This window comes from Vigna angularis, chromosome 11 (genome assembly GCF_016808095.1).
Source record: "Vigna angularis cultivar LongXiaoDou No.4 chromosome 11, ASM1680809v1, whole genome shotgun sequence".
In the NCBI taxonomy this organism is placed as follows: domain Eukaryota; kingdom Viridiplantae; phylum Streptophyta; class Magnoliopsida; order Fabales; family Fabaceae; genus Vigna; species Vigna angularis.
In genome coordinates this window covers 27,185,221-27,201,517 of record NC_068980.1, presented here as the reverse complement: position 1 = coordinate 27,201,517, position 16,297 = coordinate 27,185,221, and the positions used below count along the sequence as shown (strand labels likewise).

The 16,297-nt window shown below is 30.7% G+C and overlaps 3 protein-coding genes across 3 annotated transcripts; 2 read left to right on the top strand and 1 right to left on the bottom strand.

Annotated features, from left to right (window-relative positions):
- The first annotated feature begins 4,710 nt into the window (after positions 1 to 4,710).
- On the top strand, positions 4,711 to 5,455 carry LOC108333639 (uncharacterized). Its single transcript, XM_017569111.2, has 2 exons — positions 4,711 to 4,861; positions 4,949 to 5,455. The coding sequence occupies exons 1-2, from the start codon at positions 4,795 to 4,797 to the stop codon at positions 5,071 to 5,073; spliced, it is 192 nt and encodes a 63-aa protein (XP_017424600.1). The 5' UTR covers positions 4,711 to 4,794; the 3' UTR covers positions 5,074 to 5,455.
- A 1,708-nt stretch (positions 5,456 to 7,163) lies between these two features.
- Positions 7,164 to 9,791, top strand: LOC108333142 (50S ribosomal protein L27, chloroplastic). The gene is made up of 3 exons (XM_017568487.2): positions 7,164 to 7,519; positions 9,230 to 9,331; positions 9,427 to 9,791. The coding sequence occupies exons 1-3, from the start codon at positions 7,241 to 7,243 to the stop codon at positions 9,604 to 9,606; spliced, it is 561 nt and encodes a 186-aa protein (XP_017423976.1). The 5' UTR covers positions 7,164 to 7,240; the 3' UTR covers positions 9,607 to 9,791.
- Positions 9,792 to 10,747: 956 nt separating this feature from the next.
- LOC108333217 ((+)-borneol dehydrogenase 2) lies at positions 10,748 to 13,414 on the bottom strand. The gene is made up of 3 exons (XM_017568597.2): positions 13,255 to 13,414; positions 11,671 to 12,134; positions 10,748 to 11,247 (listed from the first exon to the last, which is right to left on the bottom strand). Exons 1-3 carry the CDS (start codon positions 13,296 to 13,298, stop codon positions 10,913 to 10,915), a joined length of 843 nt encoding a protein of 280 aa, XP_017424086.1. The 5' UTR covers positions 13,299 to 13,414; the 3' UTR covers positions 10,748 to 10,912.
- Positions 13,415 to 16,297: the final 2,883 nt, after the last annotated feature.

The window sequence follows — 16,297 nt, the reverse complement described above, 5'->3', positions numbered from 1 at the left end:
CAATATCATAGGAAAATTTCTTATTCAGAATTCACTTACATTCAAATTCATTTCTCAGCATATAACTTCAAAATTTCATACTTTCCTATCATAGCTCATTCGCATATTACTCATATATCATCTCATAATCATTATCATATATCAAATCATCAACATCACAAACTCATGCTTCATACAACTCACAGAACATCCACGCAGTACAGTAAAACATAAGAATTAAATTGAATAAGCTTCCCTTACCTCTATTGTGAACGAACGTCCTAGAGGCAGAATATGGTTGGTCTGACTAAAATCTCCTACCCTTATGTTCCACAACTCTTAAACTAATTTAACAGCAAAACAAACAAAAGTGGATCAGACACGATATAAGAATGCAACCGCGACTTGGCTTGCATGTATCATGGAACGAAAGACTAAGGACAAAAGACTTACCAGGTTCAAAACTCGAAAATGTTCGGTTCAGAATGAAGCTTATGACGCCGGGAACGCTTCTACGGTCTCTGAAATATGATCGGAGGAGTAAATAGATGAGTTTTGGTAGAGAGAATAGTAAGCTTTTAGAGAGAAGTAGGAGAAGATGAAAGGATCAGAGTTTTGGGGAAGAAAGGGTGCATGCAGAGTGAGTGCAATGGGGTTTTCAAAAATTCAGTTTTGCTTCCCACTTTAGAACGAGCGTCCGCTCACTCGCTGACACCTGCCTTCCACTATCTGATTTTCGAATCTTCGACGCTTGACACCTGGCGTCCGCGCAGAGGATTTTGGGTGCGTTTTAAATGACTGACAGGAGGGTTTTGGGTGCTTTTTCCGAAATCTAACAATATATATATTAATAAATCCACATTGAAAAATTATTACATTACTAAAAATTAATTTTTTTAATATTTAATATTAAAGAAAAAATTATAGTTCTACAAGTTTTAAAATAAAATAAAAATAATTACTAAAAAAATAATGACGCACAATTAAAATTTTATAACATTTTGAACAATTATTATTCTTATAAATATTAAGAAAAAATAATTGAAATATATAAATCAACTTGATAAAATATCGATTAAAATGTAAATAAGAGAGAAAATAAAATTTATATAATAAAAATAGGATTAAATATGTTTTTAGTCCCTAACGCGATTTTGGTTTTCGTCTCTCTTTGAAAGGTTTATTCATTTTAGTCATCTTGGTTTGAAAACTCTTATTTTTAGTCCTTAACAAGCAAAAGCGTTAAGTTTTCTGTGAGGTGGCAAACGACGAGCCACGTGTGATGCCACTTTTCCTGATTATTTTTAATTGACGTGGCAGTATCGGTCTGGTGGTCGGTCGGCCTGGTGGGTGGTCGGCCACTCAGTTTGGTGGTCGATTGGCCTGGTGGGTGGTCGGTCGGCTGGTGGGTGGTCGGCTTGGTGCTCGGCTTGGTATGTGGTCGGCCTGGTGGTGCCATGAGACTGCACGATATTCAGAAACAAAGTCAAGTTGTATAAAGCAAGCTGCATAAAAACGAAGTCAATAAAGCATAAACACTGACCTTCATTCAGGCACAACCAGATCGACCACTCACTAAGCCGACCGATCACCAAAACGAGTGGCCGACCACCTGGCTGATGAACAGGCTGACCACCCAACAGGCAGACTAACCACCAGGTTTTTATGGCTGACCACCCATCAGGCCGACCGACCACCAGACTTTACTGTCACGTCAATTAAAAGTGGTCAGGGAAGGTGACATCACACGTGCCTCGCCGTTTGCCACCTCACAGAAAACTTAACGTCGTTAATTTTTAAGGACCAAACATAAGAGTTTCAAAACTAAGAGAACTAAAATGAACAAGCCTTTCGAAAAGGATGAAAACCAAAATCGCGTGATAATTTAGGGACTAAAAACATATTTAACCCATAAAAATATTATTCAAATAAAATAAAGTTTGACTGAAAAATATTTTTGTAAATTCAAAGTGTTTTAATAATTTAAAACAAAAGTAAATATATAAACAGAAAAACAAGTATATATATGTTTACGCTCCTATCCTTTCTCTCAATATCTCAAATATATACCTTTTTATACAAAAATAAATCAACATTGAAAAATTATTACATTCTAAAAAAATGAAATTTTTTAAGATTTAATATTAAAGAAAAAAATTATAGCTGTACAAGTTTAAAATAAAATAAAAAATAGTTACTAAAAAAATAATGACACACAATTAAAATTTTATATCTTTTTCAACAATTATTATTCTTATAAATATTAAAAAAAGTTGAAATATATAAATCAACTTGATAAAATATCGATTAAAAAATAATTAAGAGAGAAAATAAAATGTATATTATAAAAAATATTATTCATATAAAATAAAGTCTAAGTGAAAAATATATTTTTGTAAATTCAAAGTGTTTTAATAATTTAAAACAAAAGTAAATATATAAACAAATAAAAACAAGTATATAAACGAAAACGAAATAAATATATAAATATTTATTTTCGTCCCTGGTTTAAAAATTATGTATTAGTTATGATTGAGTTTATTTGACATTCTTCTGTCGTAAAGGTTTTTTAGATGCATTACTTGATATACTTTTATATCTAAATATATATTTAATAGATTTTTATATTTAAAATGTTTTTGTGGATGAAAAGAATCTTCTTAAAGAAAATACTATTATCTCAATAATGTAAAGTAAATGCTAAGGTTGCATGAGAAGGTCCCTCTAATGATGGGTAATAATGCCCTAATTGTCATCTCACTATAAAGTATTGTAGGGTATACACGTGCATTGTCAGGTGTTATTATTATATATATAGAATATAATATATTCCAGATACATAAATCTCATTTTATTATATCTAAAGATGCATTTTATTAGTGCTTCATAAATATTCCCTACCATTAAAATTTTGTTACTTTAATGCTACTTGTTATATTGTAAAAAAGAAAATATTTTTTTCCTTTTTATCAAGGACAAGCATAATCCTCTTCTTTTTCTTTTCAATGTTCATATCATTTTTTTTAATTATAACCTCATTATTGGCTATTTTTCCTATACGCCAACTTTACTAACATTTTATGTTTATTAAAAAAGGATTTATTCTGTTTGTACTCTAGAAAAAAATATTTCACACTTTCCTTCATTTAATATTTTACATTTATGAATAATTTATCACTTTAGTGATTGAATTAGAATAAAAGATTGATTTATTTTTTGTAAGAACGATTAATCCGGTGTTATCCATAGATAGATAACAAATAAAAAATAATCATGAATATATATCTTCAGTGTCAAAATGGTCTTTAAACTTATATTTTATTGACAAAATATCTTATAGAACTAAATAATTAGACACTAAAAAACATTTTAGATGTTAAGTGATAAATTATACTTTTGGTTTTTTTCATTGCTAAGTTGGTAGAGGTGCATCACTTCTTTCCAAATCACCAAATCTGTATTGTTATTTTAAATATTTATCATAAAATTTTACCGATCACTTTAAAAAAATGATTTTCATTACCTTTCTTGAAAAAGCTAAGGTTCCACATATAATAGTCATTAAGAATTTAATCGTGAGGCTGTGTCCTACGGTAAAAATGAAAAAATTAAATAAATATAGAAATAAGACTTATAAACATTTTGTATAGAAGATAGTATTGTAATTTTTTATGAGGGGATTCACAATTTATTAGTGTCAAATATTTTAATAGTATCCTCTTGAAAAAAAACTCTTTAATGGTCTCAGGTAATTTGTTTGTATAATTGATTTTAATGAGAATATGAAGTGTGTGAACAATTTTAGGTTATAGAGGTTCTGTTTGGTTGTAATAAATAATAACATAAGTAAAAGACATTACTAAATTATTTTTTGATTAAAAATATTTTTATTAAAGGTGAGAGTACTAACGTAGAAAGATACTTATACTTAAAAGAGTAATATTATATATGAAATTTAAGTGTGAATTTGAATTTCATAATATGAGAAAAAACTTATAAACTCATTATTTCAAAATTTCAGGAAATAAGTGATATCATAATATTTTATGGATTTGTTTATAATTTATTGGTATTGAATTTCTTTAAAATATTTTTCTCCAAAGAGTTCAAGAGTGATTGAGTGCAATGTAACGAAGGAATAAATTCACATATTCGAGTGCATGCAATGGTTGCCATTGAGGGTAAATGTGTCATTATGTTAATACCAAAATAGCTTTCTCAGTAACTTAGAGGGGTTTTCCTTGAATCATATAAATGTAGACTCCACAACGTTTCATACCTTTCTTCACACTTGAATGGAACCAAAGATGGAACATTGTCTCACATCCATACCTTCCCTTATTCACCTATTTTGGAGCTTTGGAAGCAAATAAAGGTTTAGAAAACTCATAGAAAGATTAAGAGATATGGCTTAATTAGATGGGAGTTTATGTACTATATGAGGCAATGCTAGGTTTTTGTAATAAATGGATTGGTTCGGTAAAGGCTTCTATGGATTCTTCTATTGTGTCTCTTTTGGTAAATGGAAGTCCAATCCAAGAATTCAAATCAACAAGAGGTCTGAGATAAAGGGACCTAATGAATTGCATTTTATGTGCTCTGAAAATTTGTTCTAGAAATCTTATTTTGAAAATCCTATTCTGACTTTTACGGAAGACAAAACAACCATTTTAAAAATTATTGGATTGCTGTTAGAAATTACGGGGTGCAGGAAGAAAAAGCTCAGCGACATTCATCTTAACTGTCCGGCCCAGCCCCTTTTCTTCCTTTTCTTCAGAAAAACTTGCACTCTATGCTTGGCAGAATCTCTTCTCCATGGCGCGCGAACCGAAGAGCGTTGGTGTGAAGATCCTATGGGTTTGGACTTTTGGAACCGCCGCTAGTAACCTCTCTTCCCATTCTTTCTCCTTCAATTGTTTCATCACCATTAATCAATCAGATTCACCTCACTCATTCTGTTTTCTCGCAGTCCTAGTCACCAACGCCATGCGCACCAGAATGAGAGACATGGAAGCACTCATGAACGCCGAACAACAACAGCAGCACGATTCCGCTACCACTGACTCGTCTTTGGTGGACATGAATAGAGATTGATCTGCACTGTTCCTGACTCGTTCTTGGAGTGTGAGTTGCTGATTAAACTCGCCTGGGATAAAAGGGCACACGACGTGTTTGTTGAATGTCGTAACTGAACTACCGCCAGCGAAATTTGGAACCCAGGCACGATGGTGATTTTTTTTTTTATACTTTACTATTTTTCATCGATTTTTGTGATTGTGGCATGTGTTTTGCACCATATTCCCATAAATTGATCTTCTTGTGGGCTTGGCAATTTGACACTGTTGATGTTGTGGGATTCGCGTTAGTTAATATTTTATTTAGATGCTGAAAATGTGTGGCATGATAGTTTGAATATAGTTTTTGAATGTTGATAAAGTAAAAAAGTCATTGAATATAGTATATAGTCAATTATATATATTCGGTTATTGTTAACTAAGTGAGATGAATGATAATGGTATTGAAAAGATTAGAGTATATAGATGGAAGGTTGTTCAAATGAAATAATAGGAACATTGGAAGAACATCAACACCCTTTAGAAGAAGAAATTGGGATGTTAACTAAGAGCTTACAAGTAATTTTATTTCTCAAATGATGTTTTTTTATGAATTTATTTTTGTGTTTTGGAATTCGGGAATAAGAACCCTCCTTTTCTTCCATTTCCAAATTTGCAAAGCTTAGTTTGCAAACCAATAATGCTACTGAAAATCATATTAGAAACTTTTCAATTTTATGTCCCAAACATGAGTTTTTCAATAAATTAAGAAAAAAAGTTATAGTTGGTCGATCTTTTTTCGATCTCCCTTTACTATATATGATTTAAAATTATTTAATGGGATGTTTGTTAAGAGGAAAATTTTCATACCCAGGAACTATGGTAGGTGAGAGTTACATGATTCTCAGAGAGAACTAACATGTATTTGATTAATAAAAATTATTATTGGCGAATTTACAGAATTTTTCTCGAAAGTAAAGAGTAATGTTATTTTTTCTATTAAATTTTAATTTAGTGCTACATTAAAGATTTAATAGAATAATCTGATTTTTTTAATAATTTTTTTACACCAAGTAAAAGTTAGATTTTCATCTCTTGATAATGTTTTTGTGTGAAACTTGATTAAAATCTATTTTTGGAAACCTGATTCTTTTGACAATATTATTTTTCTTAAAGGTAAATTAAACATGAAGAGTACTTTCTTAACATTATATCACTGGGAAACTAAAAATATGTCTCTTCTTTTGAATGCCTCTTCGGTTAATTGCGATTGTATAAAAATGTACTATTTTTAAATTTAAATAAAATCTTGTTCTTTAAAAAAATGTTGTCTTTACTATATTAATACTATAATTTAAACATTTTTTATTCAAATTAGTGAGTTTTTTATTTTGATCTTTATTAAAAAAAATGCTTTTCATCTTTATAAAATTTGAAGTCAGTTAGTCCTTATAATATGTTTCAATTATTGTTGTATAAAAAAGGTTTTTATGCTCCAAAATTTTAAGCAGTGTTTTAGTTCTTAATATTTATTCTATGATGAACTAGTTCTTGATAAAATTAATTAACAAATATTACATATTGAAGTTATAAAAAAATGCATGGTGAAAGTCAATTATGAAAATAAATATTTTTATTAATTAGTTTTACAGTGTGATAATTATATAATAGAAAAATAAAATTGTAATAAAATAACAATGAAAATAGTTAGAAAATATATTTTTTTGTTAATTGTTATAATTATATGTTTTTTTTTTTCAAGGGGAGAGTTTCAAAATAAAAACACATCACAAAAGGTTAATATGTGAATAAGAATCATTTTATGGATTTTTAAACTTCCTTTAGATAATGCATGCTGATATTATGTTACAATGCGAGCATAGGTTATTTAGGGTGGTAATTTTTTTTAATACATAAGATATTAAAACCAAAATTCACTCTATTTATTAAAATTAAAAACAATTATTTCATATTTGATAAAAAAAAAACTAAAAATGCTGAATAAAATTCATCAAATAATAATAATTTGAATTCATATAATTGAATAATTACATGTAGAAAAGATTAAAAAATTAAAATCTTCCCAAAAATTTTGCCTTAGCCTCCTTATTTCTTATCCATCATTTATACCCAATTTTCATTTCCCAGTGGACCTTTGTGTGGCTTTCATCGTTTCCACCACTTCACTTCCAACGGCTGCAGCTTCAATGGCTATGACTTTCAACCTCGCATCAGCGTTCAAGGGCCTCTCCTTATCTTCTTCCTCTTCCTCATCCTTCTTCGCCGGAGCTTCTCTCCGCGCGGGCCCCACCTCTGTGGTCTGCCTCCCACGCCGCCGCCCGCTCATAATCGAGAACGCGCACAAGAAGGGGGCGGGAAGCACAAAGAATGGCCGTGACTCGCAGAGCAAGCGCCTGGGTGTCAAAATTTATGGCGACCAGGTCGCCAAGCCCGGTTCCATCATCGTTCGCCAGCGCGGAACCAAGGTGCCTCTCTTACCATTTTCTCTTTCGCTTTACGGTGAATTTCGGTTGCTGAGCTGTTATTCACATTAGTGAAGAGACTTCGTTTTTTGTTTACTAAGGATGTTTGGAACAACTTCTCCCTAAACACCATGGCTAAAAAAATGGAATAAAAAGAGAGAGAGAGCTTGTGTTTAAGTTAATCTGTATCACTTTTCCAAAAATTTTATTTTTAGCTTCTGTATAAACTAATGTTATTGTGTGGGGGTAGTGATTTTTTTTTATCACTGTAAAGTCTTTTGGGACAAACTCGTTCAAAGAAATATTCGGAATGAAATAGTTTGTCATATTACGACTACTGAGATAAGCTCTTTTATAGAAGCATAATTGAATTAGCCTGTTCAAGTCTTATTTTTAATTTATGCTCGATTGTTAAGTTTGGTGATTTTCTATATGAGTTGAGTTGAATAGGGGTGGAAAGAAGGGTTTGGAAGTCAGTTTGAAGAGAAACTAGTTGAATGTTAAGCATCTCCATGAATTACCCTGTGGTTTGTAAAAGGTAAGCTTGCATGTTCTAAGGTATGTGATAATAATATCACTGATTATACGACTATGAATGTCGTTTTTGGAGAGGACAAAATATAGATTCAAGTAAAGCTTGAGTGTTTTTCGTGTTGGAGTTTCACCTTGGTAATCTTTAATGCAAGACATTACTGATGGTTTGAAACTTCAGTTCTGATTGGAGAACTTTACCAGAAGCACCAGAGGTATTGTTAAAAGACAAAACTTAGGTGCTGAATCTAATGTGCTTTTTGGTGTATGTCTTGAAAATTTTCGTTGGTAATATGTGCAATAAAGGTGGATGTTAGTTATTAAGGTAAGATTATAATTTTAGTTGGAGGATAAGACCATAAGAACACAATGTACTACGCTTAAGATTTGTTTGTGGTTGAAGGAAGTAGGAGTGATGGTCTCAATTGTTGGGTTGCGTACACTCGCGGAGTAACAGTTTTGTGTGGCCTTCTCTTTTAATTTTAAAATGGTGCATGGAGATTGATGGTTTTCGGAAGGTGGTGGATTATTGATAAGCTTTTTTTTGCTTTTTGTGATTTGTTGATTCAATGCTTTGTTGAAGTTGTTAATAGTTTATTACTGAATTGGTGCCTGGAATAAAAATTTACATGAATGTGCATTGGCAACCTCGTGATAATCAATGTTTACTACTCTATTCAATGGCTAGAAAATTAATACAAAAAGAGCAAAGAACTATTCCATAACTGAGTTGCCTTGTGCAATCAACAATAGTAGTTTCTTTTGATGATTGTTTGCTATAGTAGAACTATTCCATAACTTTTATAACATTTTATAGACTGGAAGAACTTCCTAAGTCGGTTTTATGGTTGTTATAATGGTAATGGTAGTGATGAAGTAATGGGGATCTCATAGTCACAAATGCAGTCAATAATCAATCTATTTAGTAGCAGAGATAGAGGACAATTGTATTTTGGAGGAGGTCATGCTAGAGAAGTGAAAAACAATACAAAAACATCTTTTATTAATTCTTATATCTTTGCAAAAGGTAAGTTAATGCCGCTTTCAACATAACTTGCTACACCCAAAATCTATTATGCCGTTGTTACAACAGTTTACTGTACATACTGTCTGATAGAAGCGCCATTTTCATTGTTTCAATCATCTAATATTCTCTTCTTCCTTTTTCTGCAAACCTTGAAGTTTCATGCAGGAAAGAATGTGGGGCTTGGCAAAGACTATACCATCTTCTCCTTGATTGATGGAGTGGTAAAATTTGAGAAATATGGACCTGACAGGAAAAAGGTTAAATAATTTTCTTACAACTAGATGATGACATGTGTCCTATAATCCTTGAGAATACAAATTAATGGGCTATGCAACAACATGTATTACTACAGGTCAGTGTTTATCCTCGAGAGGTACAACCTGAGAACCCCAACAGCTATAGAGCAAGGAAGAGAGAGTTCTTCAGGTTGCAGCGAGAACGCAAGAAAGCTAGACAAGAAGGAGCAGTACTTCCACCCCAGCTTGTTCTCGCTTCTGCTGATGATGCATCAATCTCTAATCCAATGTGCTGATTCTGATTAGATTAATTTACTGTGTAAAATACGCACATAAATTTTGTTGCTTTTGTGTATCTCTAAACCTTGTCACATTTTATTGAGTTTTGTTGAAGTATCGATGTACCAAGATGTCTGTCCTTGTTTTCTGGGCAGGAAAATTGAATTCGTGCTCAAAATCCATCATTAATATTCTAGACCAATACCCTCTTTTACTTATTCTGTAACTTTTCATTTGATGAATGAGAGCAGTCTTTTGATTAATAAGTTAACGCATACTTGATTTTGTAGTGTTTAGAATACAATTCATATGCCGGTTGCACTCTTTGTTATTATTGTGGCATACCAGTCAGAGTCATGGTCATTCATTTGTATGGTTGAATCAGTTCAGTGCATCCTAAAATCCATGCCTCATGAAAGCAACAGTTCTATGGAGGCTCTACTTACGTGTTTTATTCACCCTTCAGAAATGTGAAAATGAATTAGCGTCATGATAATGTACAAGTAGGCTTTGATGAGATTCATTGTAATTAGTTGGAAAAAGAATCAGTTCCGTCTCAAACAGATGAACTTAGAAGTAACCCAAACCAACTCAACTACAACCACTGAACATGACATGATAAGAAACAGAGTTCAGTCCTATTATCTTGTTTTGTTATTTTTAGGTATTAAGATATGTGATATTTTTGTTTATATAAAACAACATTATATTAATTATAATCTTATTTTATATTAACCACAGAATCATACATTTTTTAATATTTGTAGACAAGAAATTAAGATCACAAGACAACAATTATATCACTCAATTAAAAAAATAAAATAAACGGTAGATAGTTAATTGAAAATATAAATTTTTTAAGTATTAGTAGATTAAAAAGATTTAATAGGAAGTTAATCGAAGATATCCAAATTTATAATAAACTTAAAACATAATTAAACTTAACTTTAATTTATATAATGTGAATTTATGGGATGTGAATTTAAAATCACTAATAATAAGTACCATCTATTCTTTCTCGAATGTTAGTGAATCTTGGATTACAAATAAAAAACCAGTAAAATTAAAGCTTACTCTTTAGTAAATGTAAAATCTTCAATCTGAATTATTTATCATTTACAAAAGTGAGTATAATCTGAACTCTTATGATGTCGGGGATAAAGACAAATTCGGATATATTTCTCTATAGCATAATCCAAACAAACCCATTTTCAGATATTTTTGACATTATTTGAGTGTTAACTGAAAATCCTTGTGACAGACATTATGATTGCAATGTCTTAAACTTAGTACATTAACATACATAAAATAAAACAGCACTAATCATCTAAAAACTTTAAGTGTGTGATTTACACTGGTGAAGCCTCCATCAACCATGAGATTGTCTCCACTTATATATCTCGCATCATCACTTGCAAGGAATAACACAGCATTAGCCACATCATTAGTAGTTAACTCTACACCCTGCAAGTTTCCCATTCTCCCTGTAAAATCACGAAAACCAGCCAAAGCATCCTCAGTTCTTTCTTCTTCAGCCAAATGGGCCATAGACAATGCTGTTGCAACACCATAAGGTGACACACAATTCACTCTTATGCCATGTTTTCCCAATTCAGCTGCAACATTCTTTGTGAGCCCCAGAACAGCATGTTTTGATCCTGTCGAGAATAATACAAGTTTGAGTCAAAATCTCATTAAGTAAAAATGACAAAATTAAACATCAAATCAGATAAAATACTGATAAACTTAATGCAAGGTTTTGAATTAAAAATTATATTATGATACTAAACATTAATGGGTGGTACAGCTCGAGTGGAACAATATGTCCTTTTACACAATATATTATAAATTAGTCTAACTCAACTCCACAAAACTAATTTGTATGGTGAGATTTACATCCATTTATATACTATAAATTAGTCTTATTTCTAGTCGACGTGAGACTTCCAATCCAGACTCAGATCTTATTGATGTTTGTATCTTTTTAGTAAACCTCCTCCTCCATAGATCCAACAATATATATAATAATAATAATAATATCTCACTAATGGCATTTTTCTATGAAAAATTACTATGAGAACCTGTGTATGCATGTGGTCCAAGGCCACCAATGACACTTGCTACACTGGCTAATGAAACAATGGAGCCCTTCTTATTTGGGATCATGATTCTGGCAGCATGTTTCATCCCGTGGAACACTCCCTTCACATTCACACTGAACACCTTGTCGAATTCTGATAAGTCTGCCTCGCGTATGTCAGGACTGGGTGATCCAGAAATTCCCGCATTGTTGACTATGATGTCAAGGGTGCCGAATCTATCCACTGTGAAGTCCACTGCATGGGAAACATCTTCTTCCACAGTCACATCACCATGGAAATAAACAACATTTGCTTCATCGTTAAGGGATTCGCACACCTGCTTTCCAAGGTTGTCTTGCACGTCAACTATACAAATTTTAGCACCATGACTGTGGAACAGACGCACGATGCTTTCTCCAATTCCATCTGCTCCTCCTGTAACCAATGCCACTTTGCCTGATAACCTGCCACAAAAGAGATCACATATATAAATATATACAATTGTAAAATCCTTACATCCATTAAATAAGATATAAAAGTAAAATATTAAGTGAGTTTTGTAGGATTGAATTAGGGTTAAGGTCAATTTCTTAACATAGTATTAGAGCTAGGATAGAGTTTATCATAGTCAGATTTGTGTAGACATATTGTTTCACTCGCTACCAGATCACTTATTAATGTCCAGTTTTATGCTATTTCAGCATATTGGAAGTTTTACTTAAACTAGAGATAAGATAATTTATAATATATAAGTGGATGCAAAACTTCATCTTACAAACTAGCATCATAGGATTGAGTTAGACTTAAAACCCAACTTGGAGAGGTGGATACAAATTTCATCTTAATTGTTACTTGTCAGAGTTAATCTCTAATACAAAGAAAATCCATTACCAATTCTAGGAATTTTTCTAGAGGATAAACGGGGAAAGATCTAACACCGAGAGTCATGATGAGGCAGAATTTGACTTCTGAATGTTGTGTATAGTCAATATTATTTTGGAAACTAAGCATATAAATAGGAAGCTGCCTCACATGTTTGAGCCGATTATAACACCGTTATTTGAACCAAATCAGGAAAGAGTAAATAAACATCTGACAGAAAATCTCTCAAAAATTTGGGAAAAATCTCAAACTCAATTGGTTGAATAATAAGAGTAAGTAAAGACTAATAAAAACATTCACTTCACTGCAGAAAACAAGCCTAATATGTGAAAACATTATCCATTCAACAGATTCATCAGTTTTAAAACCACAAATCTTTTCCTTGTAATGTTATGAAAACAAAAGAGAAAGAAGTAAAACTTGCAGCAGCAGCAATAGGGTATGATACTTCAACTATCTAACTGGTTTCAAAGCTATGTTCCACAAAATCTGACTCATGAAAACATTTGACAAACCAAAACCAAAAACAGATGTTGCTCAATAGAAATCAGTTCAAAACTGAGAAAGAAAGTTAGCACTAGAAATTGATTATATATATATATATATATATATATATATATATATATATATATATATATATATATATATATATATATATATATATATATATATATAGAGGGTGTGTTTGACAATATGTATTACCTTGGAGTTGGAGTTGAAGCCAGAAGAACACCGGTGGTGGACATGGCTGTCTACTTTCTCTCTCCTAAGGAACGAAAACACTGAATAGTAGTTATTAGGATGAGAAAAAGGTTGACAAACAGAACATTTCTTCTTCTATACATATCTTAAAACAATTGAAAAGAAACTGACTGAAACTACTAAGACTTCAAAGAAATCGAATCTTAATTTTATATTAATAATTTCTCTTTCATCTTTTTAAACCAAACTTGTCATGTGAGCGTAACGTGTATTTTATTTTGGAAAAATGTATTTTTAACAAATTTTTTTCACAACTTTTTATTATGATTTAAATATCACTCATACCTCTATACTTTAAAAATAACATCAATATCTATTGTATTTTTTTAATAAAATAACACTAATATCTTTTCTAATTTGTAAGCAAACGAACGTCGCTTTTTTTTCTTATGTATTATGAAAATTTCGAAGGACAAGTCTTATGTTATTTAACTTTGTTTAATTTTAAGGAGTTTATACATCAAGACTCTCTCCGCTTATATTTAAAGTGGGTAGAAAAGTATGTGGACCTTATGTAGATGAAGTTGTGGACCACATTTAGATTATAAAAATCAAATATTCAAATTTTAAAATATAAAATTAAATGATTTAGTTATAGAAAATTATATTTATTTTCTCATATAAGGTTCTTACATCACAGTCTCTAATTACGAAAACAAATAATTAGTGAAGGTTTTTTCTTCAATTTTTGGAGGTTTTTATCTTCTGTATAAATTAATTTTTGGAAGTTTTTCATATCCCCACCGTTCAAATCGTCACAATTGATTTACGGAGATTTTTCATAATCTTTGATATCTAAGTTATATTGCAGAGGTTTTTTTTTAGGATGTTAATCTCTTAAAAACTATTATTTTGTAGAAGTTTGAAATCTCTTCTAGTTATAATAGCTCATTTGCATTCATAATTTTTAATTTAATAAAATCTATTTTTTACAATAAAAAATAAATAAAATATAAAAATATAAAGTACACAAAAATTAATCAAAATTAATTTTATTGATAATTTAAGATAAAATACATTCATTAACAATTACAATGTAAATAAAAAAAATACATAATTTAGAAACATTAATATCGAAGTCTTGTGTTTCTTAACGAGTTAATTGGAGGTGCTTCCAAACCTACCCATGCATTCCAATATCTCATAATGCTATCAGCCTAACACTCTTCCAAAGACTGAAAAAATCATTGATACCCTAAGACTATGGCAGAAGTTCTGCATTTCCACAAACATCAGATAGGTTTGTTTCGCTTTCCCAACCATCCTGCATAGATCTCAATCAAGATTATCATCACCCCTTCATTTCCATCAAGCTTCACATCAAAATAATACTTCTCAACAACATTATCTGTCATGTCTGCATTAAACATTCTTCTTTTAAAGAAGCTGGCCAAATAGGGATAATAGTTCAACAAATTTCCCTACTATAATCAGTGTTGGTGACACCAGCTGAGCAGATGTTATTTTCTCATGAAGAGATATATGCATATTATACCATTCATTGCTAGAACCAAAAGAGAAAAAAAAAAGGATAGAAATTTTTTTAAGTAAACCATTACATTCATGAATCATACCTGGAATAACTTTGACTTGGATACCTTGCTATTACAAAATGTCCATTTCCTCTCCATCATTCCCAAACATCAATAAGTACCTAACAACTTGTTAGGTCTATCGAAGAGGAAGTTCATTAGGGAGACACAAACACTAATAACATTGGAACCCAATCATATAAGCAATTGACACCACTCTCTACCCAAAACCTTAAGACAATAAGATAATGAGCTTTTCACCTTTATATAATGTTCTACTTTCTCATTTCTATCCAATGTAAAACTTAGACTCATACTTGAATTCTCAACATAACTATCAATATTATAAGACATCTACATTCATCACGCAAACCATGACAAACTAAATAATTAACTTGCTTTACTAATACAATCCACTAAAACAATCTCAAACAAAACCTTGTTGTAACTAATTAATTTTATTATAAAAAATAATCATATTAAAAAAGTATAAAAATATTTAAAAATATAATATAATTATCTAATATTAATAATAATATTTCATTAAAAAAAATTAGAAGTTATTTAGAAAATCATATAACAATAGAATATTATATTATTTATAAATATTTTAATTTTTTATATAAGGTAAACTCTTACCTGTTTACAGTTCGAGTTTACAATAATGAGTCTCTCGAGTTTAACAATCTTATGGGTGATCTTTTATTGGAAATTGTTAGTAAAATTTTAATATCTTTAATTTACCCTTATCTTTTGTGTCTGTGATGTTAGTGAGCATGGATAGTGCAGATAATGGACATTAATGGTGAGGTAGAAGTGTAGACAGTGAAAATTACTTATGTTAGAATCATTGGTATTCCATAGAGTTCCTCTTTTAATTGTTTTAGTATTATGTTTTTGCAAACTTTCTTATCTAAATTATACAGGAACAATGATACATGGAACATATACCTATGTAGTTTTTATGCTTAATACCAATCATGATAATACTTTAATTAGTAAAGTAATTCCACTATCCGGAGTGTTACAGGAAATGTTTGCCGTTTTGAAATATCCAACTTCATAGTTTCTCACCATGAAGATGTCACAAGTTCTTTAACAGCAAAAGTATGAAACATGAACCCAAAAAATCTGAGTCATGAGATTGAAATTGAAGATTTTGCATATGCAAACAATATCAAACATCATATTGACTCTAATGGATCTTCCGAGGAAAGATTTATTAGAAAAATACAATACTAATAAATTTTGAACATAACCCACGTGACAAATTTACACCACCTCTAATTTAAAATCTTAAAACAATAAGTTTATAGGTGTCTTTTTTATATGTTGTTCAATTTCTTACTAAACTCGCATTTGAATTACCAACTACCTCAACAAAGTCCCTAAACAAAGTCCCTAGAAATAACATTGAATAAGTGATGAAAATTAGTAGGGTAAAAACCCTC

What these genes read in the sequence shown, in the direction of transcription:
- LOC108333217 (XM_017568597.2), bottom strand. Translation starts at nt 13,298, where the DNA reads ATGTCCACCACCGGTGTTCTTCTGGCTTCAACTCCAACTCCAAG. An exon ending in GCTTCAACTCCAACTCCAAG is followed by an intron (nt 12,135 to 13,254) that starts GTAATACATATT and finishes CTTTTGTGGCAG; the next exon opens with GTTATCAGGCAAAGTGGCAT. An exon ending in TGGACCACATGCATACACAG is followed by an intron (nt 11,248 to 11,670) that starts GTTCTCATAGTA and finishes TATTCTCGACAG; the next exon opens with GATCAAAACATGCTGTTCTG.
- LOC108333639 (XM_017569111.2), top strand. Translation starts at nt 4,795, where the DNA reads ATGGCGCGCGAACCGAAGAGCGTTGGTGTGAAGATCCTATGGGTTTGG. An exon ending in GACTTTTGGAACCGCCGCTA is followed by an intron (nt 4,862 to 4,948) that starts GTAACCTCTCTT and finishes GTTTTCTCGCAG; the next exon opens with TCCTAGTCACCAACGCCATG.
- LOC108333142 (XM_017568487.2), top strand. Translation starts at nt 7,241, where the DNA reads ATGGCTATGACTTTCAACCTCGCATCAGCGTTCAAGGGCCTCTCCTTA. An exon ending in TTCGCCAGCGCGGAACCAAG is followed by an intron (nt 7,520 to 9,229) that starts GTGCCTCTCTTA and finishes CAAACCTTGAAG; the next exon opens with TTTCATGCAGGAAAGAATGT. An exon ending in ATGGACCTGACAGGAAAAAG is followed by an intron (nt 9,332 to 9,426) that starts GTTAAATAATTT and finishes GTATTACTACAG; the next exon opens with GTCAGTGTTTATCCTCGAGA.